We start from the raw sequence: 26,414 nt of genomic DNA on the forward strand, positions 1-26,414 counted from the left end.
GATAGGAAGGTATTCAGCTTGGCTGTTTGATTATGAATTCTCAGTTTTATGGTAGTAATTTTCATGATTTTAAGAATTATCACGAAACTATACATCTGGAGGCATGAATAGAAACAGTGCCTTCAAAAGTCTGAAGTGTATAGAACTACACTGAGCTTTCATTATTAATACAACATAGAGTGTAAGCAGCTGTAGACCATTACAACTTAGATTTAATTTATGTAATCTCTGGGTTGACCATCTTCAAAAACTGGCAGCAGTAGGCAATGTAAACACATCATTGTCTGCCTCATAGTGAATTTTAGATGCCAGCTGCGTCCTCATAACATTTTATTTGGTCTCCAATGAAAATTATGGATAAAAAGATAATGTGAGCGATTATGTTATTTGTTCTTAAGTGTTAAGTGCTATTCATTTTGCATCGATACCTTCTTGCTTTATGGGATATTCATTTGCATTTTTCTGCAGGTAGTGTTTCTGTGACTTTAGTGACCTCCCTCTGACTCAAAAGCTTGGTTTTGTCAAAATGTTTTTAACATTAAAACTTTTACTGCAGGGAATTCAGACTGCTACTGGATGTAACCAAGTCAGTTCAGTTGTGTAAAAATCAGCATATGCCTCAGAGCATAGTGAAAGCCATTCATTTCATTTCTTTGAAGTGAAACCATGCAGATTTGCATAGGTGAAGATTTGACCTAATGTGTTTAAAAGTAATTTCTTTACGTGTCCATTTCAAACAACAAAATTGTACCTCAGAGATAAGAACTTGTACAAAACGATTCTTACAAAAGATTAAAAAATCTGCCATTTTTTGATATTCAAATGTGTTCTTTTTTCTAAATCCCAGATAGGTAATCTTTAGGACTCCACATGAATAATGAATGCTATTTAAAATGTTTGCTTAAGAACAATGAGTTCATTGTATCAATAATGAGAAGTTCTGCTGTGGACCACTTTGTAATATTTTGATTGTCATGCTTTATACCACTCTTGAGGTCAGATGGTAGAGCTTCACTTAATTACTGTATTTAACCTGCAGTCATTACTGAAGGTGGGGAGGGAATACATTTTTGCTCTGTTCTGCAACATCTGTCACAATGGGGATTTTGAGAACTACTTTAAACAAATAATTGCAGATTATTACACTAGAGTGAAGGGAAACAGGGAGGCTTCAGTGGACATTTTGCTAGAAAATTGAGAATTAGCTTCAGTTTTATTACTCGAGGTATGTCTATGTGAATTATAGAAAGAAGAATGGTGGCTTCAATTGTCACACAGAGACCAGAGTCTAGAAGCAATAAAGGCGGAAATTGCTGTGTCACAAGGGAAACTGGTTTTCTGTAAGCTAATAAAAATGATGTTCTAATGATTTCTCTGTGATTCTTCAGGGATTTTTAGGAACATCTTTGTTAAAGAAACCTGAAAGCTGTTGTATTTCTGTGGTTTTAGTCTTTTTTAATGACTGTCCTGTACAGAATATTCCTTGGTGCAGTGTCTTCTTCTCAAGTTACTATTCACAGTCTTTTCTCATTTCCTTCAAGGAATTTTTACTTTATTCTGTGATAACATAACACTAGGCTCTTCAACATAAGTAAAAAATGTATATTTTCTTTCCTGCCTGACAGAATTAAAGCATAGAAAGAATAACTTAAAGTCAAGTGGAACCTGAGAAGGAGTGGGAAATGTTGAGTGAAACAGAAATTGCAAAATTCATTTTGGACCAAGCTGAAAAGTGTTAGTTTTTCTGCAAGAAATCTGGTCCATGCTGTTTCAAGCCTAACTTTTAGTTTAATCTTTGTTCAGTTTTTAAAGTAAGTGTCATTAACTTTCATTTAGAAAAACATTTTCCTTCCTTTTTTTCAGCCTGAGTTATAATTTCAGTTTGGCCTATATCAATTTATCATTGTGGTCCCCTTCTGTCCTAAAGGTCTGGTCTTCCAATGAGTGTAATGTCAATTGAAAAAAAAATTTCACCAGATTTGTTACTGAATTAAAGGAGCTGCAATTGCTAATGGGACATTTCCATAAACAGTAAGTGAAGTTATAAGCCCACATACATATGCAGGGTATCAAAAATTTGAGAGTGGCCACTGACTACACTTTACAGATAATAAACATGCTGCTTTTTTGGCCGAAAAGAAACTTATCAGGACATTACTTTAGTAACATCCCCATATTATTTAAACATTTTATCATATTATTTTGTCCAAGAATATAATTTTACTGAGATTAGAATTACTTGCATACCTGCCTTTAGTTGTTATCATCCACACTTGGTTTTATTGTATTAATAACTATTTAATAATAAGTAAATTAAGATACTGTAAACATACTGTAAATATATTCCTGTATTAAATTTGGTCAAAAGCAAATCAGATGTTTAGTTATGATTTTCAATTCATTCAATTATGGAATTATTGCCCTTCTGCATTATATAAAATTATTTGAAATTCATTTATCATTTATAGATATTTATAAACACATTCTAAGTAAAAAACCCACGAAGTTATTATTATTAATGCATTTTGATACAACAAATATAGCAAGTTTTGGTTACAATTGTTCAGCTGCAGAACAAAATTTTTCATGTTTGTTTCATTTTCTTCTCACTGTGGTCTTGTTCCCATGACATTTCCATACTGTTGTGTAGTGATGATCATGCATTATCTTTGTAGACTTCTTAAACACTGTTTTATTGGTGTGAATGAGAGATGCTTTCCCTTTGCCCCAAGTGTTAGTTTGTATTTTTGTTAGGAAAGATTATCAGAAACTTGCCAGAACCATGCCTATTTGTAAGGACCTACTCAAGAGCCAAGGGTAGTGGGAGTAGGTCCTAGCCAGACATAAGAACCACCAGACAACAAGCAGTCAGGTTTGCTTGCTGTCATATTTCTTGCCTGTTACTTTCCAGACAGGCAGCCTAATTTGCATAGTTTTTGTCTTGCCTTGTACAGAAATTGAATGGTACTTGTGGCACCACAGGATTCAAATGAAGACATGGTACAAAGTTGCATCGTGTAGTGGTGAGAGTATTTTCACAGATGGAGTAGATCACCTAGACAAAATGGAGTGTTAAGACTCTGATCTCTTAGTCCTGGTGGCATGTATTGTTCATTCTCACGCCAGCCTTTACAAATACCAGGATGAAAATTCTGTTAAAACTGGGAGCTTTTCATTCATCCTATTCAGTTTTCAAAGCAAAAACCTTAAGCAACACGGAAGAGACTCCAAAATCCATTAATCTACATAATAAAAAATTGCCCTGCCAGGAGAGCAAGCTTGTTTTGTACTCCTTGTGGAGAATGGAGAAGTTGATGTCTCTACCATCAGCTGTGGCCCTGATCATAAAGGACCACTGCGCCCTATTGTGTTCTAGCAGCCAGTTCTACCACAGTGTTATAAGAAGGCCCCTTCTAGACCTCTGGTCTTTTTAGATATGTCAAACTGCAACGTAATCCTTTTTTCTTCTGAAGTTAATAGAAATATGCAGTTTAAAAGGCAAGTCTCTGTACATTGGGGTCTTGTTTTCTAATGGTTCCTGGAAGAGACTTTATGCATGAACTGTGCTTGTTTCACTAATTGGATTGTTGCATTCAGCTGCTGTTGAGTTGATTTGATAATACCCAATGGAGCCTCTGCATTTTGTGAGCAAGGGTACAATCTTGGTGCATCAGTATCACCACAACTGTAGCTGTGTTAAAACTGTCACATTTGCTGACCATTCAATAAAGGTCATTCTGTTTGTGACAGAACAAGCTAGCCAGAAAAGAATTACATGGCTTCTGGCCAAAAAAAAATAAAAAAGGGCACCATAGAAATATTTTAAATATGTATCCCTTTTTCCTTTTACTTTTGTTTCCTTGGGATCCTTTCCAAAGAAATAAAGTGTATTATTCATGTGGCTTTTGGGAGAAAGAATATTGGAAATAGCCTTTTAGCAATACATCACTGAGGTCAATATGCGTACGTCAGATACAGGTGTTGCAGTTTTATTTGCTATGCAGTGTAGAGTGATGCAGTCTGATCCATCAAAGTAAGGAAAAGCTGGCTTCCATCACATTCCACCTTAGTGTGGAGCAACTGCTTTAATGCAGTCTGAGTGCTGCTACATCAGAGTCTTCATCTCCCCCCTTTTTTTGCTGATAATGTTATTCTGGAACACTTGAGAGAAAAGGCACAATTTTGGTCTACAAATGCCAAGTGAAAATTTAAGTCATTCTTTCAAAGACAACTGCTGGTGCAGAAGCTCCCTGAGTACTTCAAAGCAATCCCATGGTACTGGAGTGTTAAAGGTGGGTCCAGAGTGTGTTTGAAGATCATGCTCAGTGTTGTTGCTCTGAGAAACTATGTGAAGGACACAGGAACTGAATCTTCAGTAGGGAGTGAAATCTTTCTCAAATTGTCAATAATGTATTTTATTTAAGAGGAAAATCAAGCAAGAAAATACAAATAATAGCAAGGAAGAGCTTTCCTGTGCCACATCAGATGTTCAGCTCCATTCAGAATTCCTAGAGGAGTCAATGGGAGGTATGTCCAGTGTATTAGACTTTTCCATACTGCTTGAATATCATGTCAGTTGGCTGTGAATTTTTCTCTGTGACTTTCTAAAATGTGATAATTTGAATTCAAATTTATCCTTTCTCCCTTCTTTGGCAATTATTTTATATATTTTACATTCAGAATGGCAAAGGGTCTTTCCTGTCATTCAGGTTTAGATGCTTAGATCTTTTGTAAACTCTTTCTGGAATAATACACACTAATCTCTTTGGAAATATGGCTGGAATAATTGCAAATGATCTCTGAATTCCGACAAAAATGCCACATGGCTTTGGCTGAAGCAGATTTAGGCTAATGTTAATTGTCACTGTTTTAAAACTCTTGGCAGGGAATGGGCAAGATCTAGAACATAGACAGTTAATTTAGCTCTCTTCCTGCTTCACTCCCAAGGTGTTACAGTTCCAGGATGTAATAGGGAGAGTAAAATACTACTGTATGTGGAAAATGAGGTGGGAGTATTATGTGGAAGGCTGAGGAATTAGATAGTCAAGTTATTTCTCTTCCGTTGTTCGGGATAGATAATGTGAAAAATTCACTCATTTCCTGAGTCCTGAGTACAGAGGACATTTGGAAGTGTGCTTAGGATAGGCTGAAGGTCTGAAGTGGTTTATCCCAGAGTACCTGGACCACTGATGTAACAAAATCAATGGAGGTGTAGACGGGATGTGCTTCACTGCATGCTAGTAGGATCATGGTCTCAGCCCTCTGTGTTTCAGAGTGCCTTTATTTTGAATTGTTCCTCAGTTCCATGTCATCCAAAGTGACAGAGGTGAATCACGATGGGGGAAGTAAATTGAGTAGAAGCCATGAAGTGTAGCAGAGGAGGACAACAGTGCTATTTCTGAAAGACAGGAGTGAAGACAAGATTTCCATTACAGGAGAGACAAAAGGGATATCCAAAGAATGAGGAGAGAGATGCAAAGTGTAGACCTTTTAAAAAAGGGACAAAACTTTTGCTGCATTAAAAAGAATAAAAAGAAAAGGAATCAATGAAGGGATGGGGCATGCTCCAAACAGTGAGCAAGAATATCTGGCACTGAGAGCTAAGACCTTGTTGGGAGCTGTTAAACATAACGCTACAGCTGGAATGTGATTCTAGACCTCTTACACTACTTTACATAGCACAATCATAATCCAGTGTTTAAAGAATATGCTTTATAAATGTTTGCACTTTTATTGCCCTTTTTTTCTTTTTTTGGAAACAACAATAATAGAACTTTTTGCTATAAAAAGAAAAACGTTGGCTAGCTATTTCACTGCAGGGAGAGTGTTGGTTAGTACTGAGTACAATCAGGGGGGACCAGCTCCCTGGAGTAAGCACAGGCATAATATTTTGAGCCTAGAACATCTGTACATTAATAATTAGTAAGGTTAGATGGAAATTTCTTATTGAAGTCAACTCCATTTTCTTGCAGGCGTGACCGACCTGGTTTTAACTTGTATTTCATACCTGCACAGAGATAACTACAGTGGCAGAAAGTGTTAAAGAAATCTTACTTTGTTCACTTGGGGATAAAAAATAGAAGTAGACAAGAAGTGTCACCCTACCATAGTAGGGCAGTGATGAAACGAGAACCGTTTGGTTTAAAGTATTGATTTGCGCAAAACACTTACAACTTTTCCCCTCTTCATACCAGGGACCTCCATTGTTCTGTGAAATCTTTCTTTCCTTGAAAGACTACAGTAATGGTAAACTGGGAGATCAGAACTATCAGTGCTTGGGCCTCTAGCTGTGTATGCCAGTTACTGTATATTTTCTCCTTCGGATTAGATAATGCTAAAATTCTTACATATTTTAGTTTGCTAACTGTTGTAGTTTGCTAACCATGCAATCAGATTTGTGAGGCTTTGGATTCATGGAAGAGTAGTCATGCATCAGTATAATATCAAAGCAAATGGAATAAAAGAGTTCTTTTGTTTCACTGAATATCAGATTGAATATTCAAATAACATATAAGTATTTTAAATAATAATGAACACTTGGCAGCATTTTTGTGTGTAAAGCCCAACATAATCAGAGTACTGAGCCTGTCTGGTCTCAAGGATGTGTTTGCTACAGCTGCCTAATTTTACAAAGCAATTCTGAGAAAACATTAAGAACAATTTAGTTTGAAACTATGAAAACAGGGAGTATGTGGTTTACGTGCAACCACTTCCTTGTAATAGATAATCTACTGCTCTGCAACCCTGGAAGGGAATTTTCTATCTTCCTTTTCTTCTTCAAGCTAACAATTGATAGTCTGTCTCAGATATATGTACGTCCCACTTAGTCAGACAGTCCTTATCTGTGCACTTGTTGAACACGTTGCAGTGAAAGAACTAATTAACACATATTCTGTAGAGAATTCTGTGCCACTTTTAAGCAGGCCACAGAGTACATATCCTGAGATGCAGATATCCTATTTTGGTAAGTGATTTCCAAAGGCACACAGGGCAGGTCTTTCAGAGGTGTTTAGGGTTTCAACACACACAGAGTGACATTGTGAAAAGCACATCAATGAGAGCTATGTGTGGCTGTCATTGAAGACAGTGGAATGCAGGTACCTCACCTGATGAGGTTCTTCAGCATCTGCAACTTAATTGCCTCTGAAAACCTGCTCCCACCATCCAACCCAAGTCACTTTTGAAAATGGAAGACAGATACCTGTGAAAATGTTACCTCTGCTGCACTGTGAAGTGAGCCTGTTTCTGAGATAATCATAGGCAAAAGTATTAGTTGTTTCAAATTCTCTGGTTATTGCCATTTCTAGATCATTTAACAGAATCTTTAGTATTTACCACATACACATGCAAGAACAAGACTTTTATTCTACATTTATTTATAAGATAAAACTAAGAAACACAGTTTTATACGTTCAATGATTTTACTGTAGCGTCATGGAGAGATATGAGTCTGTAGCTCAGCAGCAGTTAGCAAAGATCTGGAGGACATGAATTCATGAAGAATGCATGACCTTTTGCTGATACTGTTCCATGTTCATGGTGATCCAGCAGTGCCCACTTCCATTATGCTAATTTTTGGACAAATTTTGAGGGCATATGCATGTCTGACAAAAGGTTCTTTATATGCAGGACCAGGTTTTGCCCAAGGTGATCGTAAGGTAAGGCTGAGCTTCTGCTGAAGTTTCCTTTGAAGTCATACAGGTTATTCCCTGAGTCCAGTTTCTCTGTGAAGCCTGTCATACTGGTATTTCCCAGTTGTCAATTATCAGAGCAGTAAATTAGACAAAATCTGCCTCTGCCTAAGCAATGTTACCATTCTTTTCTTATTTTTTTGTAAATATCTCATGCTGTAGAAAAGTCTGGATCCGAAGCCCAGACCTTGCTGGTTTGTGGAGCCAACTCCAAGAATGCCTCTCTGTTTCCTTCCCCAACTGAGCCCATGAAAACTTGGAGAGATGAAGCCAGAGCTAAATGTTTGAATCACATCCCTGTCTCTGTTTAGTGAATCCTTATGCTGAAATGTTTGCACATTTCTGTATAATTCAGCCTAATATTTCATGTGAGCTGCCTTCCTGAGCTAAATCAGGAACAGCATGTGCAGTAACTGACCACAGATCTGACACACATCCGGGGTTTCTTCCCCCATCTGAGCTTACTGGCTCCAATTCCTGTATTTAGAAGGTGCAAAATATAACACAACAGCCAAAACATATTCTATGTGTTAGGAGAGGAGGGATATCTGATGCTAAATTTCTTAGTGATTTTTGGTGCAAAAGAGCCAAAGGTTACAAGTTTGAATAATAAAAGCAAGGCATTGTTTCCCCTTTGGTCTCTTTTGGAATAGCAGGTAAAGCCAAAGGGATTTCCTGACTGGCAGGCAGTGGGAAGTTTCTAATCTGCAGTTTACATGAGCCTGTTGTGTGTCACCACCCTGCAGAATAAACCAGGTTCTTTTTGAGACACAGAGCATTATCCTGCAAGAAGGAAGGGGGTCAGGTCATTGATACAGAGCACTGAGCCAGCCCATCCTCGTTCTGCCACCTCGTCTGAGTGAAGTGTTCTGAAAGGTAACTTGTTAGCCCCAAGCTTTGTGCTAGGTTAGGTGTTGCCTACTGATGCCATGTGAATTCTCCAGTAACTTTGTAAATTGTCATCCTGTGCCATCACTACAGGAGGAATCAGTATAAAGGAGGTCAGATGTTACATTCTGTGCTCTGGTCAATGCAGTACAACTATATTTGTATGTTCAAGCTCAATTCAGACTAAATCTGTATTACCAAGTAGTTGGGGGCTATACAGACCGGTCTAGAATTAATATGAGGCCTTGTAATTAACAAATACATCATTGTTATTAAGAGAAATGTTGTACTGAAAAAACATAGGAAATAGTGCTATATAAAAGCTCCATATTGCCAGCTATTAGCAAAAACGAGGCAGAAATAGCCAGTTAAGTGACAAAAAAGAAACACATACGCAGACTGTGAATATAGATCCATAAATTATCATTTATATTACCATAAAAAACCTCATTTAAATTTCAGAATACTTTTAAGATCAGTAGTCACCCTTTGATTGCTTTTTTTTTTTTTTTGTGTGTGTGTGTGTGTTCAGAATAAATAAAAGGAAATTAACTTATGGGTTGAGCTATAAGACATATTCCAGCTGCAAGGGCAATTAAAATGCTGGCTACTAAAGGGTGAGATGTTGATGAAGAGAGACTTTGAAAGGCTGATAGCATCTGTTAATGAAAATTCTCAGAGGCATAAAATCTGTTTGCTCAGGTAGTTTGAAAAAGGAAAGTGTAGATAAAGGTTAGGAAGAGGAATAAATATTTTTCTAACATGATTGACTGAAGGTCAGATAGAAAGAATAACTTTACTATAACTGAGGACAATTCAACTAGTATTATTTTTTTCCAAGACATTTATCTGAGGTGAACCCAGGGTTTTTTTATGATGAATATGTATTTCGATTCATAGTCTGATTACCATAATCTCCTGTGATTGTTTCTTCAAAGGAATAATATTTATCACTTTTTAGACTCAGTAGTTCCAAACGTGTTCAAGAGAAGGCAGACAGCAATACTCTTGCACACTCATACTAAAAACCTTAATGTATTGTGGTAAAGAGTTAACTTCTGTTCCCAATATTTTTAAATTTACAGCATACTTTGAAATTATGTTTTTCTCTCTTTGAATATATGAAGTCAGTTTAGGTATTTTCAAAATCCTCTGCTGTTGATAAATGAGTAAGTTTCCTTTTTCCAGAACATCTATTGCCTTTAACAGAATAAAGGCAGTGATTCTCTCTTGGCTAAAAAAGTTATTTAAGCTTAAAAAGAATTAATTTTTATTTCCTTTCTCAGATGATAATTCCTTGCAATACTTTCCTTCTTAACTCTATTTGTAATTGTATCACAATTATGCAATTTTACCTTGAATAATAAATAATGGTTCCCATCAGTATCCCAGCTCACTGGGGGCTTGGAGCTATTCAGCTTGCTCTAGTAAATAAGAGAAAAATGTATTCTGGGATGCCATATGGATGGAATGTGGCTTTACATGGAATGTGCTACTGTTGTTTAGCAGACAGGTTGTCTTTTCTAGACTGATAATTGTTAACTCTTTGATTCCTAATTAGAATCATTTATTCTGAGATAAATGTGTAAACACAATTAGATATGTACTTTTAACATGTAGTAATCAGCCTCATGTGTTGAGTGTTAGTCAACACATTGGGATTTTTGTTCTGGTTTAGTTTTTCAATTGCAGGTAGACATTGTGAGTGATACCTGATGATGATGCTTTACACAACTTTATTCTTTTATGTGTTTTCTTCCATTGATTTCCATGCATGTTTCAAACAGAAAAATTACACAGCATCTCTCTCTTTCCAAAAATCCCTCCCTACTAGAAGAAGAATATAAGAGACTGTCATCCAAATGTGCCTGAAGTTAAGGACAGATGAAGTCCACTTAGGCTTCATTATAGTCAGCTCATGGTGTCTGATGTCAGGAGGATTATGGCTGAGATATTTTCTATCCATGGTGACTAGATCTGGTTTTTTCAGTTACCAATGCACAGGGGTAATGAAAACAAAAACAACAAAAAAATCTCTGGTGGGTCTGGAGGAAATGGCTGGTAATATCTGTGTATCTTGGTTTCCTCTATTTTTACCCAAAGAAAATTCTGTTCTGTCATTCAAATGCTTTACAGCTGAAGGCTGGTCTGTTGCAAGCAGCAAGGCTTCTTGCTTGCTCCATGGAAGAGGCAGTAAGTGAGGCTGCAAAACCACTTGTGAGCTAGAAGAGCTCAAAGGTGAAGAAGACAAGGGAAAGAAGCCTCTACAGAAAGCTGCATCTGGGCAAGGCTGTGATATTGTACTACGGTTATGGTGTTAGCTTCCTGATACCAGTAGGATGCAGGATAGTCAGAAAATGGTTTATTCTGGGTTTGCTGATGGCACTTGGAGCATGTCCTTGCTGGAGAATTCAGGGCACTCAGGGAAATTGGTGTTGGTCATAAATATCATAGGAATTTAACTCCATAGATTTGTATCTCACTGCGTGTGTGACAGTACCATGCTTACTGCCTAGTTTTAGGGTTTGGGATCTGCTGGACAGACAAAGCCCTGGACTCTGTGGAGTAATGTACTTAGGCATTTTAATTATTTTTTTGTTATTCAGATATTCGAAAGCTTGGAAGTTAATTACTTTTAATGCTAATGTCATTTTACAATTTTTCCATTTGCATGTAAAAATTTTCCCTTTGGAAGAGTTCTCCACTACTCCTGGGCCCATGTCTCCCAGATCTCAGCACTGTCTGGTGACAGAGTGCCCTCACAACTCTGGTAGCATCAGTATCAGTTTCATCAGCATCAGTACACAGAGGATACCCTACAGCCCATACCACTGGACAACACAGTGCTCTTCACCTTTTGTCACTTCTCAAAATTCGTTATTCCTTTTTCTGATTTTCTGTGCTAGTTCTGCCTTCTCTACAAAATTTTTTACCTGTTATATTTTCCTCAAGTGGAATTTACTCTGATTTTGAAGTGATTCCATCTTGTCTGTTCTGTTTCCAGTCTCTATATAGAAGCTGTTCACTCAATTAATATTCCTTTGAAAATTATTTAAATAAAGATTTGCATAGCAAAGCTAAAACTAGAACACAGCTCTTCTGATAAACTTCGGATCATATCCTTGTACTGAGGGATCCCTATCTGTCCTACACCAGCAGATTTGCCCACAACATTGTGAAAGTCATACGAATAAGTCCCCCTATGGAAATGACAGCATTGCTTACGGCATCTTTTTGTCTTGTCCTTGGTTATTGAACTCCTTGATCCCTTACTACATTGCTCTCATTTTACACTGGCACAGCTTAATTCAAAAACACTGTAGTTGCATTGACCTAAAACTTGAATAAAATGAGAGATGAGTTAGATGCAAGGTTGTTATGAAAGAATAGATCAAGGTGAAATGGATTCAGAAAGAGCCATTTAGGGGAAAAAAAAGGTATTTCACTTGCATTCAGAAGCTCTGAATTTCTGCAGTTTTAGTTGTATCCCATCCCTAACAAATATGAACCAGATGGTTCCTGCAAATTCTCCTGTAGAGCCAGGCAAGTTCACATTCACTCAACCAAGCTGTCATACCTATTTGTGCATATTTCTCTGTTTATGGATGACAGGTTGCAGTACCATAGTTTAACAGGGGAAACTAGAGGTTTACAGAACAGAAAAAGCAGAAATAATAATAAAAAAATCATTAGAATGTGTTTGTTGCTTGATCTAGAAGGTTGTCTGCTACCAGAGTAGTGGAGTGTAACACTTTACATGTTGGTTACCAGCTAGAAGTGATCAGGTCAAAACTAGATGGATTGCACTTACTCTATTTTATTTAATAATTTGAATGTAAGTTTGTTAGGCTGAAAGAGCATTCCAGGGTCCTCAGCATTTGCTGAATTGCTTCCTGGTGACTCATTTAGTAGCTTGTTCGCTGCTTCTTCCGCTGGTTATGAAGTTCTTAAGCAGACCTGGGTTATACAAAGTGTACTTACCCCACAGACATGTTGGGATTTTGGATGATGGGGAATGTTTGGGGTTGGCTAATTGTTTTTTTTACTCGTGCCTTACATGTTGATCTGTTTGCTTTCAAATTAGTGTTAGGTTCAGTGCCAAACACACAGAATATCCAAGTATATCTCAACTTACCGACCTCTGGTATACTTGAAGTGTAAGCTGGCGTCGTAGAAATTGTATTTGTCAGGGGGAATCACTTGCCTGGATGGCTTCCTTTTTGGTGATCTCATTGTGTTCTTGACAAACACAGCTCGACACTTAAGTCCCTGAAATTCACTCGTGGGCGAGAGGCATAGATCTTTGTATCACATCCCAGATACATAGTTCAAAACACACGTATTCAGATCAGAGCCAATGTTCATTCAGGTGTCACAACCATGCTGCATGTCAGGAAAATACACCCCTCATAGATCGTTGGTACTCATCAAGGCAAAAGGAAGAGCAAGTGCTCTTTCATTTCTGTAGAAGGCTAAAGGTCCAAGATCTTAGCAAGAACATTCAGGAAAAGAGATTTAAGTAAGTGGTAACTTTTTTCAGTAAGTACTTTGGTGCCAGCTGCAAGGGCTCATGTGGCACTACCGATGTTCCAGTGTGATTGTTTCGTCATGTCACATTAATGATTGCTGTTATTTAAACAAGAGTAAGTTCAGTCATGTAGCACATAGAATTTCATATGGCTGAGAAAACTGCTGAGATGAATTTTGCCTATGTGGATGTGGGAGAAGTTTTGTGAGCTTTCAGAGATGCAAAAGAGTGAAATGTCCTCTTCTCTTGTGTTAGTAGGATCAGTGGAGAGATGCTTGTATCGAAGGAATGATCAGAAGGGCTGAGTCACAGACTTTACTTCCCTGGCAAAAGCAGGAAGATACTAGCTGCATTTGTTTCTTAGTCCAGCTTCAGGGAGGACTGGCCAGAATGTAATTCCATCTGGGTTGCTTAAAGAACAGAGATAGCATTGCAACAAATAATATTTTCCCTGCTTTAAGGGAAATTTATATAGAATGATTTCTTTCTTTGCAAGCTTCAGTCTGCAAAACTCAAAATACTTGCTTCAGCTCACTGAGAGGCAGGCTGGGCACCTGTTTTATTGCTGTACTTACCTTCAGCCCAATCATTTTGCAGGCTGTTTAGATGAGGGTTAGCTCTTTGAATTCATCAATATTTTAAGAATAAGCCAGACAATGGCATATATGAATGTTAAAGCCAGGATCATCTAAGCTTTTAGTGGTGCAGATCAGATTGACTTGTGAGGTTGCCCTCAAAGATAACAGGAGCAACCTGTGTGTTACATGACCTGGCAAGTATGGCCACAGCCATTATGTGACCAGGCTATTCTTAAATCTGTAATGGCACCTTTTTAATAACATAGTGCAGAGAAGGGATGTGGTGCCTTCAGATGAACTAACCTCAGAAACAGTGCTTCCAGAAAAATGCCTGCCTTTTATCCTACTACTTTTTCACATCCAAGGTATGACTAAAAAAAGAGGTTGAAAGATCAGATTAGAGTCTAGATAAATTTTGCTTGTGGTCTGTATTGGTATTAATGACTACAGAATGAGCAGCCACTGAATTTTGGTGATGGTATTATGTACCCATTTCAAGATAATCTCATTGCTGTCATCTTCTAGGAGGATGACAGTTTTTCTTGCCTTAGCTAATATTTTTTGTCTGTCTTGATGGAAGTAGTATGAATTGGCAACAGTATTGATAAAAGCCCTTCCTGCACGACTTCTCCACAGACCTGTGGTGAATTACCAGTTCTTTAGTCTTTTGGAGTAGATGTGATGCACACCAGACAAAAACTTCAGACCAGAGATATTTGCCATGGCTGGCTGTTGCCTTCTCCTTTAGGGGGAACAAGATGAGAGGTACCTGTAAGAGTTCTGCACCTCCAGGGTGCTCAGGGGTGAGCATTTCTTGAGGAGCTTTCACAGGTGTGTGTCCTGAGGGCAGGGTGTGGAAAAGCACTGTGTGCAGGCCTGGTCACTGGTGCACACAACACAGGAAATAATTTCCCTGTCCATCACCCAGGCAGTGCTCCCAAAATGGCACAGCTTGCATTGTTATGCTAAAGAGAAATAAAAGTTCACATTTGAAGATAAAATGGTCCTTTTAGTTAAACAATCATATTGCTTATGTAACTGCTCTTTTAATGGTAAAGTACAGCTGGAGCCTGGAACATGTTGTTTATGGAAATACCACGTGATGGGTAACGATGTAAAATGCAGCAAATGGTGCTGAAGGCATTAGACATGGGGAGAGACCTGACGCTGGAACAGCGAGGTTGCAAGTGCTGCCTTCCTGAGAGCAGGAAGTTTGAACCAAGCTTTAGTAAACCTGGGGAATGGGCTCTGTAAAGATCTTCAGAGGATTGGCCTAACGAGCTGCTGCAGGAAGGGCAAATGGTTCTTCTCAAAGCAAGGATGGGAGCAGGCCCAAGAGAGAGGAGCTGGCACAGCAGAGATGGTACCCATAGGGAGGATTTCAAGAACTGGCAAGGGTAGAGGGGACTGTGATTCTAAAGACTTGATGTGACAAGGAGAAACAGGAGGCAGAGAAGACAGAAATTACAAAGCTCTGACACTTTTCGCTCTTAGTTTACTGTAGTTGTATTTTCATGCATAGGAGAAAGGCTGCTGAGTAATCTTGCTCTTCTCTTTCTTGAAATGGTAACCACTGACTAATTCACATGCATATAAAAACACATATACTCACACCCCCACAAACATGCAATTGCACAAAATCAGGAAAATTCCCCAGCTTTCTTCTGAGATATTCAAGGTTTGACAAGGGAAATTCTTACTCAGTGTTAACTGAAACTGGGAGCATGACAGTCAACCAATGGCATCTTCACTCCAGCGTATTCATTTTCCTTCTTTCCTTGAGACAGTTCACAAGCTTTGTATGTGTCGTTAGCAAAAAATAGAACTACAGGTATGTTTGAAGTGTCAGTTTTTCATAATATTTTGAACTGATTTGTTCAATCTGGAGTAAAAAAACCTGGACTTACAGACTGTTGTTGTTTACAGCAAGCTCAAGGTTCATACTTAGATGTTACATGAATGATGAAACAAAGTTGTAAATATTTATTACTTAGTGGAATCATGTCTTTTTAAAAGCACATCTTTGTACACAGGGCATTCGTAAATCCCCATTAGTGGTATTTATGTTTCCACATAAAAGTTCCTCATTTGCAGCCAAAAAAGTATCTTAGGCTTAGATCTTCCTCCTACGTGTAATGGAATCACAATGCTGTCACAGACATCACAACCATTTTTGTAAAATATGATGTTAAGGAAGACTGAGTTCATTGTACTATACATATGTAAATGCCTCTCTTTCACTAGTCTCAGAGGAAAGAAGATGCCAGAAAGAATTCTCAACCAGTGTACATATTAATTGTCACCACCTTTCATGGGATAGTAAAGTGCATTCATACGAGGAAAAGCATTAAGAATCAAGGAGGCTGCACAGGGAAAGTGAGGGCATTTGAGTGAGACCTAAGGAAGTCACACGGTAAATTACAATAATCTAATTGTAATCCAGAAAATCACTCTTCCCTTGTTTGTGTCTGTAATGAGGTAATGGTGCAGCTCCTCTGGCTTCAGACAGCCACTACAGATTCACAGCAGGCTGTGGAAGATCAGGCTGCAGCACAAGTTTTTTGTTATCACTGTACCTCTGCAAGGATGTCTGAGTTCAGAATAGTTACTGGTGTAATTTGCAGCATGTTACGATCTGGTTTAAACTCAGAAAAGCAAAGAAAGCTAAATCTCTGTGCATAAACTGGAAAGAACTTAGAAGGTACAAAATACTCCCAGAAACGAGATTAAAACTAAATGAACTTAGATGTTGATGCCAAAAAATTGATGTATTTTATTTAATAGTAAAAGGGGCAAAGAGAAAGGAAGAGAAAAGAAAGAAAGAGAGAAAGAAAGAAATGGAAAAAAGAAGTGTGAGTGGGGGGTGGGGGGACAGGGAGAGGTGACAGGGGTTAGGTAGAAGCAGATCACCCATCCAAGGGTCCCAACGATGTCTCATTGTTCCCCTCCATCTGGTCTGCTGGTGGTGAGAGTCCCCCGTCGCTGCCGTGGCCACGCCGGTACATGCTGCCACACGCCACATGCCAAAGGGTGCAGAATTCCGTGCATTAATAGACACTTTGGGCCAGGTGGGAACGCCCACGTGTCGCCCCTTGCAGGGGCTAACGTGACACTGCCCCTTGCAACACTGAGGATCTGTTGCATCACCTCTGCTGCTCTGGTGCAGGGTCTGGAAACCCCTTTGAGGCAGGCCCCTGTGATGGGCCATGTCACCCCTTCTGCTGTGGGTAAGCTTCCCCCTCCCAGTGAGGACCCCTCAGCTGGGCTCCTCTGCACAGTGGAGGATGGGCAGCCACTGCGCTGCTGACCACAGGCTTTTCCAAGATACCCAAAGCCTCTCCTCCCTCCGTCCTTTGGTTCGGGGGTCTGTGGGAGCCTGGCAGCTGATAGCCCTGGGGCTGTGGTCTCTCCACCTTGGAGGTGTTAAGCCTGTGCTTTGTGAATGTCCCCAGCCCTGAGTTGTTACTTTATCTGATCTTCATCAGTGAGCTGTGTAAGGCCTCAGTCAGGGCCCCATTCAGGGTGTGGTAGTCTTCTCTGCAGCTTTTGTAATACAGTTTTAAAGTCCTTCAAGAAAATGTTTAAGTCATAAATTATAATATTTCAGTCTCTGACAAAGCAGTGAATGTGTAGCTCAAAACTCCTTTTAGTTTCAGAAGCATAGGGAACTGGTGTTAATTGGTTGTTGATCCTGTATGTTTATGTGCTTGTGTGGAAACTTTTCAAGTCTGGCTGTGGATAAGAAATCCACAGTATGACTAAATAATTGGACTGAAAGTTTTGCAAGTAAATTATCTGGACAGAAACAGCACTCACATGGATATGCTTCTGTACAATAAAACTCTACTGAAAACCACTCTGTGTGCTTGAAGTAGATGACCTCTGTCTGCTTGGCATCTGCTCAGAATTGAAACTATTGGAACTATGCACAAAATCAAATTTCCTGAATGAAAACAGGTAGTACACCAAGTTCCCAGCTACATACTAAAGTAAAGGGATGCAAATCAATATCTGATAACTCCTATACAAGCGTGACTTGACAGAGATTCTGTCTTTAGTTCCACCACTTTTCACTTAGGGACTTGACTTGGGTTCTGCTGTTTGCCAAGGCATGGCTGTTCGCAAGAAATGAAATGCTGCTTGCCTCTGTAATTTCCCACTGTGTAGTCCTTGGTCATTCTTTACCTCTCTCCTGTGTTGAGGATGCTAAATGAGTTGGTATTATCTCAATGAATGCATTGAAAGTGTGTTTAATGCTGCTAGACTCCATATTTAAAAACTTTTTTTGAAATCAAAGTATCAGTAAAATACTCTCTTGTGGTTGTGGCTCCAGTGACTGGTACAATGACTTAATTGGCATTCTTGTGCAGTGCTTGGATCCCTGCCAGCTAATGACCCATTGCTGCAGTCTGCACAGGCAAATCACCCCTTCTGTCCCGCTCCTCAGTCTGATGGACTTCTGCCCAGGTAACGGCTGCAGGCTCCTATTCTCAGCTGGTACAGACCCCAGCATGACCATAAACATCCCTGAGAGGATCATAATATGGTATATTGGACAGACTCTGATATGCCTTGCAGTAATATGGCACCAAGACCTTCTGCTGAAGTCAGCGACTTTGCTGATGGCATAGCTGAAAGAAGAAAGTGGTCCCTACACTGTTGTTTTCTCAAGTAATGAAGCACTTACAGGCTCTCAGCTAGTCTGTGTCTCCTTAGATGATGCAAGTTTTTGTGAACCCTTTGTCAAACATTCAAATTAGTTTTTATTTTTGTTCTGCTTTTAAATTGTCACATTGTCTCTTCCCCCACAGGATTTTCCATTCTTCAGGCAATTATGGAAGCAGCAGTACAGAACAACTGGCAAGTGACAGCCAGATCTGTAGGAAGCATAAAAGATGTTCAAGAGTTCAGAAGAATTATAGAGGAGATGGACAGACGGCAAGAAAAAAGATACTTAATTGACTGTGAAGTAGACAGAATCAACACCATTTTGGAACAGGTATCTGCTTTTCAGAAATTGTGATATCTCTCTGACAGTCATCGTTAATATGTCCAGAACTGTTTCTTTCTAGAAATTAATTGAGTATCCTTTGAGACGTGAGTCCCAGCAACTGGCCAGTTACCTAGTAAAATTAAGATGCCACAGTGATGCTCATAGTTGGTGGCAGCACTTACATGTAACCTACCAGGAAACATCTCTGTGATATTTTTTCCCAAATGTTAATAATGAATTATTTTTAAGTAGGTTAAGAACCTAAAACCTCAGCTGCCAGAGTAACATTACTGGAATCAAGGCTGCTTGTAAGGATTGCAGTTTCTTAAGTGGATCATGAAACAAATGAAAAGCCAGTGAAGTATCACAGTATCATCTTAAAGAATTCCCAAATGGAAATACTGCTAATGAAAAATTCAGCTGGTAGTCCAAATGACTCATTAGTACTTTTTGGTACATAAAGCCCTCCCCTCTGCACAGCCAGTGCTGTTGACGGGCTTAAATTGTGGGTGATGGAGTCTAAACGCCTTTGTGGGTGAAGATGCATTTGGAATGACTCTTTTGCTCTTGCATGGCTTTCCCAGTGTTTGCTTTGCCCCAGAGGAATGACCATACCCTCTGGTCATCCCAGGGTGCTACCCAGAATACCTGTGCCGTTGGTTGTGCTGTTCAATGTGCTTGAAGAGGTGTAGTAACATGCAAATTGTTGGGAGCAGATGCAGGACAGTACCCTGCTGCCTGGGCTCACAGCAAAGCTGGTGCTGGTGTGGAACCAAATCCATGCTGCCTGGTTATTCACAGGCATGTGGGAATTCACTTGCATTAAGACAGAAAAACCCTCTGATTACTGCCACTTCATAAATTTAACTGTGGGTTCATAACATGGAATAGATCAAGAATAACATTTAAATTTCATGAAGCATTAGCATATCTCTTAGAAATGTTGTATTGTAAACTACCAACAAACTGACTTCACCGCCATAAACCCTGGGAAACATGAAAAATATATTCACTGTGTTCCTTCTCAAAATATTCAGTTCCTGTCAAGACTTGAGGTGTATCACTGAGGGTCAGTCTGTGGGGACAGCCAGGTGCCATAGCTGCTACTTACAGAACAAGGAAAGGTGCTCAAGGGAACAGGGCACAAGCCATGCTGGTCCCTAACTCTGGTATGGTTCTGATACTAATACACAGCGTTGCATTTTACACTGTATTTTTAGGCAATATGGTGAATGTTCTCTTCTGGGAAATTCATACTGAAAAGTGTAAAAAACTTCTCTTTTTGTTTCTTTCGTTTGCTCATGTTCTTGGAAAAGATGCAAAACGCCATACCTACCCACAGCCCACTCTTCTGAAAATGCTGCAGGAGAGCACTCCTGAGCCAAGCTTAAAGAGCTCTTTGGGCCCGCTCTCAGCTGAGAAACAGGCCTTTTTTTTGATCTAACTTCATTTACATTTGTTCTCATTTTTTCTTCTATTGTCCAAGTGAGAGGAAAAAAAGTCAAACCATTTCAGTGCCTAAAAGGAAAGCTACATAACAAGCAAACCATATAGCAAAAAACCTGACGACTCTTTTCTTCTGCTACTATTCTAAATTCAAATCTAGTGAAGTTTAAATTTTGTTAAATGTATAACTCAGTCTTCTATCAATGTGATTAGCATCTGTTAAGTAAAAATTTGCTACCGGGGCCTCCAGGTTTCCCCAAACTCTACAGTGCATGCCGGTGCCCCTGATGCTAAGAATACCTTCTGTCAACAATTCCCAGAGGCTTTTTGATTGGATACTGAAAAGCAGTGACTTAAATTTCTACAGGGAAAGTCAGTAATGGGGGATGGACCCTAGGTTGATAGCTGAATAATTATTGTTTGAAGGCTTTTCCTTCCATCTCCTCTGCTTACCTTGTTATCTTCTCATAAAGTAGTTAAAAGTTTTCACAAACGTGTGGTATTTAAATCCATCCATCCAGTTTGCTCAAGGGAGTGGAGAGTTGTCTTTTTTTTAGCAAACTGTGTTTGCTGATAGCATATTACTGAGGGGAGAGATAAGTCTGGATTTGCATATTTCAAATCTAGCATTTTATTGCAGTTTAGAAAGTCAATTCAGTGCTATGTGTGGAGTCTAGGAAGGCTGCTCAGCTGAGAAGCAGTAACATCTGAGCCTGTTACCACTTGCTGATACACAGTTGCAGATGGGTTTGAAGCTTTTTCCCAGTGAGAGCAAAAGGAAGCCAAGACGTTTCACCTGTCGGAACTGCTATGTCAGAGTACTGATGGACAAACTGTGTCCCATAGAGGGCTGGCATAGGCTGCCTCAACCCAGCTGCCTCTCCATTCCTCTCCCTTTTTTTGGCCTCCTAGGAGCACAACTTCAAAGGTCAACCCTCCCATCAGCTTCTGGGAGTGATGCCTCCTTCCAGAGAGGGGCTTTATGTGGTCACTGTGTGGCACCTGCTATTTCATTCTCTGAGTCAGCAGCAGCATTTGCCAGTGACCGTGGATTTCAGAGGCTTAAATAGAACTTATTCAAGAAGAAAAGTCATAGCAGAAGTAAACAGACTGTAAACCACTAAACAGTCTAAACACGCACTGACTTTGCTATCAGACTTTTGGGCTCTTGGCCAGCCCATTCAGCAAGCTTGTCAGTGCTTTGCTCCAGGAACCATGTATCATGGCTTTGTGTTAGTGCTTGGATTCAGTAAGAGTGACCTCTTTTCCTGTATCAGACTGGTCAATGTGTGCACTTCTCTTCCTTTGATCCTTTTTTCAACCAGTTCAGACCCAGGTATACATCTCTTCAAAAAATTCAGGCTTATCCAAAGACAATTACACAGCTGGGGATTTTCTTTTGAGACTTCAGGTCGTTCTGGAATACTCTGTACCTTCCTCCAGCAATGTGCAGACATAGGAGTCAGTGATTCCATACACCTTTAGCATATGGCACATGTGTTTGTCCCTATGTTTCCAAGATCTGTAGCCTGTCATATGAAGTATTTATCTTCTTGGGGCTGTCTGGTACCTGCTACTTGATCTTCCCAGCTGTAAATATAAGGTCAGGGAGAGAGGGCACCTCAGCTCCTACTCTGCCTGAGTAACCTGTTTTGTGCCAGTTTTCCTGCTGCAGGCTGATCTGTTTTCATTCCCCATTCAAAAGATTTTGTGATGGGCCTTATGTTTTGTCCTGGAGGTGGATACCCTGCCCAAACCTCTTCAGCTGTAGAATAGAGGGAAGCAGAGAAATCAGTGGTTATTCTGTAAGTTGCCATCTGTTTCTTCACTTGCTCTATAGTTCTGTAACCACTGAGCATGTGGATCTGTATCGCCCTTGCAAAACAAAACTATATCCAATTCAATCATCTACTGGCCTCTCAGGCATATAGATAATAACACTTATGTCATGCAAAATTCATAAGCTCCCCACACTTCTTGTCCCTTGATGCTAAAATATTCTGTATTTCTTCACAGATAGATATAACATTTTGTTCTCATAAACAGAAGAACATTTTTTTGGAGAGCTAACAGTAAGCCTTAGACTGTTCAACCATGTATTTAGAAACATGTTTTTGAGTTAAGAAATATGTTTTTCTTATTCCCAGGACAATAAGCTGTATTTCAGACTAGAGTGGCTTTATGTCCATTTAGAAGAAAATCTCCTGAGGGCAAATGAGGAGGAAGAAACTCCATTCAGGATCAAAATGGTGAAACTTTACAAAAGACCTGTTTATTCCAGAGACTGCACACTTTTATCAAAAGGACACTATCTCCAAACTTAGTCATAAAGGTTAGGCTCCAAGGCAATGTCTGTATTGAGTGAAGGCATCTCACAAAGCAAAAGCAATATTACAGTAGAGAATGCAGTCCCCAAAGTTTTACAATGACAGCCAGACTGTCAAAGACAACTTAAAGTGAAGCATCTCTAGGATTAAGAAGGGTAATCTGATTGACTGAACTCTGTCCCATGTAAGCACTGACTATGACTTGACCTTTGAGTCTGAAATTTTGAGATTAGGATGGAGGTGTGCAGGTTTTCAGTACAGCCCCAGCTGCCTCTCTCTGAACAGCTGCTCAGATCTCAGAGGAGTGTGCTCACTGCACAACAACTTTCACATTTAGGGTGTCGTAAGAATAAACACGGAACTGCAGTATTGCGTTGACCAACAGTCATTAAAAATAACAATAGAGAAAAATGTAATTGAAAAATTTCAAGACTGCTGTCATGTAAACTTCCTGGTTTATATGTTCCATTATAAACAGATGGTCTGGTGGGGGGTTGCCTGTGTTCTCCATAGCAATTTAAAATACAATTGTCTACAAATGCAGGGGGACACTTGAAGCAGAGCTGTGGGTAGCTTCAGCTTCTGCTTTGTTTTTGAAGCCCAGCAATGCCATGTCCTCTGAAGGTACCGCACTGCTTGGAGCACACCCTCCAGAGCAGTGTGCCCATCGCCTTCTCCAGGGCTTGGGGCCACAGCCATATCACAGGCTGATTTTATCCTCTCTCTGGAGCTGTGTGGATCAGAGGATGGGGTTCAGCTGAGGCTCCAGGAGAGTATCTGCTATGTAGACTGTTGTGTAACATCACTCTGAAACTGGTACAGTTCATTTTTACATTTCCAATGAACTAGAAACTTAAAATTTAGGACATTTCTTCATTAGGTACCCAGGAGTATTGCTGAAAGTAAAGCAGTATGAAAGGTCACTTCTTTCCCTTCACACCCAGGGAGTTTCAGCAGCTCACAAGTCCATATGGGGAGGAAAGGGGAATTACTTAGGTCAGTCACCCTCAGGACGTAGCCAGAGGAAGAGTAAGTAAAGAATGGGCATAAGTCAAAAGTGACAGCTGTATGTGCCTTAATGGGCCTGTTTCTGTCAGCTGTGAAACTCATAAAGGGCAGGAGATGAATTGCTAAAGCAGAGAGAGTAACGTCTTGGGTTAATCTGCCCTATACACAGCACATTTCACACATACCTGAGGAAAGAATTTCTAGCTTGTAAAAAGGAATGTCTCTCCAAAGCCATCATTCAGATTTCATAAAACAAGCCAGGTTCTAAATGACAGGAATTTATCAGAGCATTATTAGTCATCCTGCAGAATGATTGAAGTAACGTCACACAAAGCTTAAAAGTGTTCAAAAGACATTAAAGCACAGTTTTAAATGTATCTGATCGGTAGTAATAATAATTAATACCAGAATTGTCTCACTGTAAATGTGGAAGCTGCTGTACGTAAAAGATTGCTGCCAAGCAACTCTTGTTTCTTGTGCCAGGGACGTATGAACCTGAAGTCACCATTAGAATTTTTATTTTTCTGTGATTGTAAAAGTTACTCATTTTTTGTTTCATGATAATTTGTGGGAGATAAATGCACACACCAATGCAAACATATACATCTCCTTTTAATATTTTGCATATTTTTACCACAACACTTGTAGTATGCAGTTTTGCTGTTACAATCATATTTATATGGCAACCTCTGCAGTGCCAATAAATGTACAGAGAACCAAAATCTTTGCTCACTTATGCTGTTGCAAGTAGAGAGTCAACCGTTATCCTGGAGACGATATTTAAATTGATATCTTGCTCATACAGAGACTGTATTTGCTTTGAACTTCAGTTAATAGGTAGCTGTAAAAGCACAATTTGCTGCATAGTTCACCTTTCTATGCAGCTTTTCAGAGCACAGAAATGGTGCATGTGTTTGCCCTGAGCCCTCTGAGGGTCCCAGTCACTGTTTAGCCTGTGTCCACACCATCTGAGCTGCTCTAATTGTTACCCTTGTGGACAAGTCTCTGGAGCAGAGGTCCTGAGGGCCATTGGCAGTCACCTTTCCCTGCTGCATTTGGTGTGCTTTGGGAGCAGATGTACTCACGGATGCTTCTCGTGCCATACCTGGACTGGAGGAGAGGATTTGGTCTTTCATTAGTTCTACAGGTATTTTTCAAAAACAACATGCACAAGAAATGTTTTAAAGACACAGTATTTGAAGGAAAGGGAGAGCTGGCTAGAATTTATTCAGCATGCAATCCCCTGAGTTTTTTGTCCTTCCCTATTTGCCTATCTCCCCATCTCTAATAGCTTTGGGAATCTTTGTCACCTCTTATAAGCTCCTGACTGATTTTGAAACCTCTTGCTTACTCGTCTCTTTCAGGTTTTAAAAATCAGTTTGTGTATAAATTGCTTTGTTTCTGTCCTGGCATTTAAATGTGGTTCTTTCTTCTTATACATAAAGGATAAGCCCTTTCATCTTAGCAGACATTACCTTAATTTCTGCATCTGTCTCTCAAATAGTTTAATGCTTGAAACTCTGCTTCTAACCAAAGGCTTTCCGTAATTAGTTTCCAAGGCAACCAGCCATCTTGGCGACAATTCAGATGAACCAACTGCAGGGAGAGGAAGGAAACACACTATCAAAATGAATAGTAATAGCACAGTACCACTGTGCAAACAGGCGTTGTACATCACCAGAGACAGTGCGATAGTTCTGGTGTCTCATCAGTTCATTTACAGGGGAAGAAGCCCTAACTCAGTAAAAGAAAAGCTGCACAAGAGTGTGTGTCTTTTTTTCACAGCTCACTAAACTGGGATTAATGGCTTCAGTGTGATATGAATCACGTATCTGGGGGAGGAGGAGAACCACTGGGGCTTTTCAGGGCCCCTCATGGACCAAGGTGTTTCCAAAGTGCATTTCCTAGAGCACAGTTACACTGCAGTTCAAACAGCAAGATATTCAGAATGGGGGCCACCCCCCTGGGCTTTTTGAGCCCAGCTGCTGTTGGTGCTCTCTGGAGCACCCTGACAGTTCATAGCTACAGTCCTGTGGGGAGACATCCCCAAACATGAGGTCCAGAGGTGTGATCCAGAGCTGTGGTACGTTTGCTCCAGGCTCGAGATGGGTTTGGATCAGGCCACTCCGTGGCAAAGCACTATCCCAGTCGAGTCTCTCACTGCTTGTGATTATACATTCATATGGGATTCCTGTCTCTTATCCCACCCTCTTACCTGTGCAATTCCACCTGCCCCTGGGGAGCAGATTAAAGACATCAGGAGCAGCCTGGACTAAATTTATGGAGAACCAGGCCCTCAAATACAAAGTTATCCCACAGTATGCAACCAGTAAGGTGGAAAGCAGCATAATAATTTTAGAGAAAATGAACGTTCCCACGTGTAAAAAAAGCCCATGTTACTAAATTAAATTTGCTCATGTCACACCATGGGCATGCATGTGGAGGTATAATGGTGCATGTATTACTGGAAACTCTTTCTTCCAAAATGTGTAATAAATAAAATTATCAACAATATACATAGACCCTTAAAAAAACCCCAAGTATCTTCTGTCCTGGGAAAATGCATATAAAGAATCAGAAAAGAAAAATATTGCTGTATCTTTATTACCTCATATGAGTAAAACAGCCACCCCTGCTGCATAAACTAAATCTAGTGAAAAGAAATTAACTCTTCATAATCTTTTTCAGTTCATGGTTTATGCACCAAGTTATATGGGGAATATTGCAGAGTGCTGTTTATAGTGAAGCAGAATAAACCTTTCAGACTCTTTGAAAGCATTGGAAAAAGGCAATTGAGTGCAATTCCAGTCACAGTAAAATGCTATTTATAATAAAAAATATAAGAAATAGTAACCTTGTCTTTCCTAGAGGAGATTGCACAGACTTTTTTTCTTAATTTTGTAGGGCATTTGAAAAGGAAAGGAAATGCTTAAAAAGAAAAAAAAAAAAAAAAAA

At 39.6% G+C, this 26,414-nt stretch overlaps 1 protein-coding gene across 5 annotated transcripts in view; it reads left to right on the forward strand.

Moving 5' to 3' along the window:
* The window catches only part of GRIA3 (glutamate ionotropic receptor AMPA type subunit 3), a 148,815-nt gene that overhangs the window by 45,852 nt on the left and 76,549 nt on the right, over nucleotides 1–26,414 (forward strand). For all 5 annotated transcript variants that reach the window (XR_001864883.1, XM_008640482.2, XM_017743149.1 and 2 more), the window contains exon 3: nucleotides 18,497–18,684. Coding sequence is in view for 4 of the 5 variants with exons in the window: in XM_008640482.2 (XP_008638704.2) it covers nucleotides 18,497–18,684 (188 nt within the window). In the remaining variant the exon portion in view is untranslated. The remainder of the gene's footprint in view (nucleotides 1–18,496; nucleotides 18,685–26,414) is intronic.

The sequence above is a fragment of the Corvus brachyrhynchos genome, unplaced genomic scaffold, assembly GCF_000691975.1.
Source record: "Corvus brachyrhynchos isolate BGI_N302 unplaced genomic scaffold, ASM69197v1 scaffold398, whole genome shotgun sequence".
Classification (NCBI taxonomy): domain Eukaryota; kingdom Metazoa; phylum Chordata; class Aves; order Passeriformes; family Corvidae; genus Corvus; species Corvus brachyrhynchos.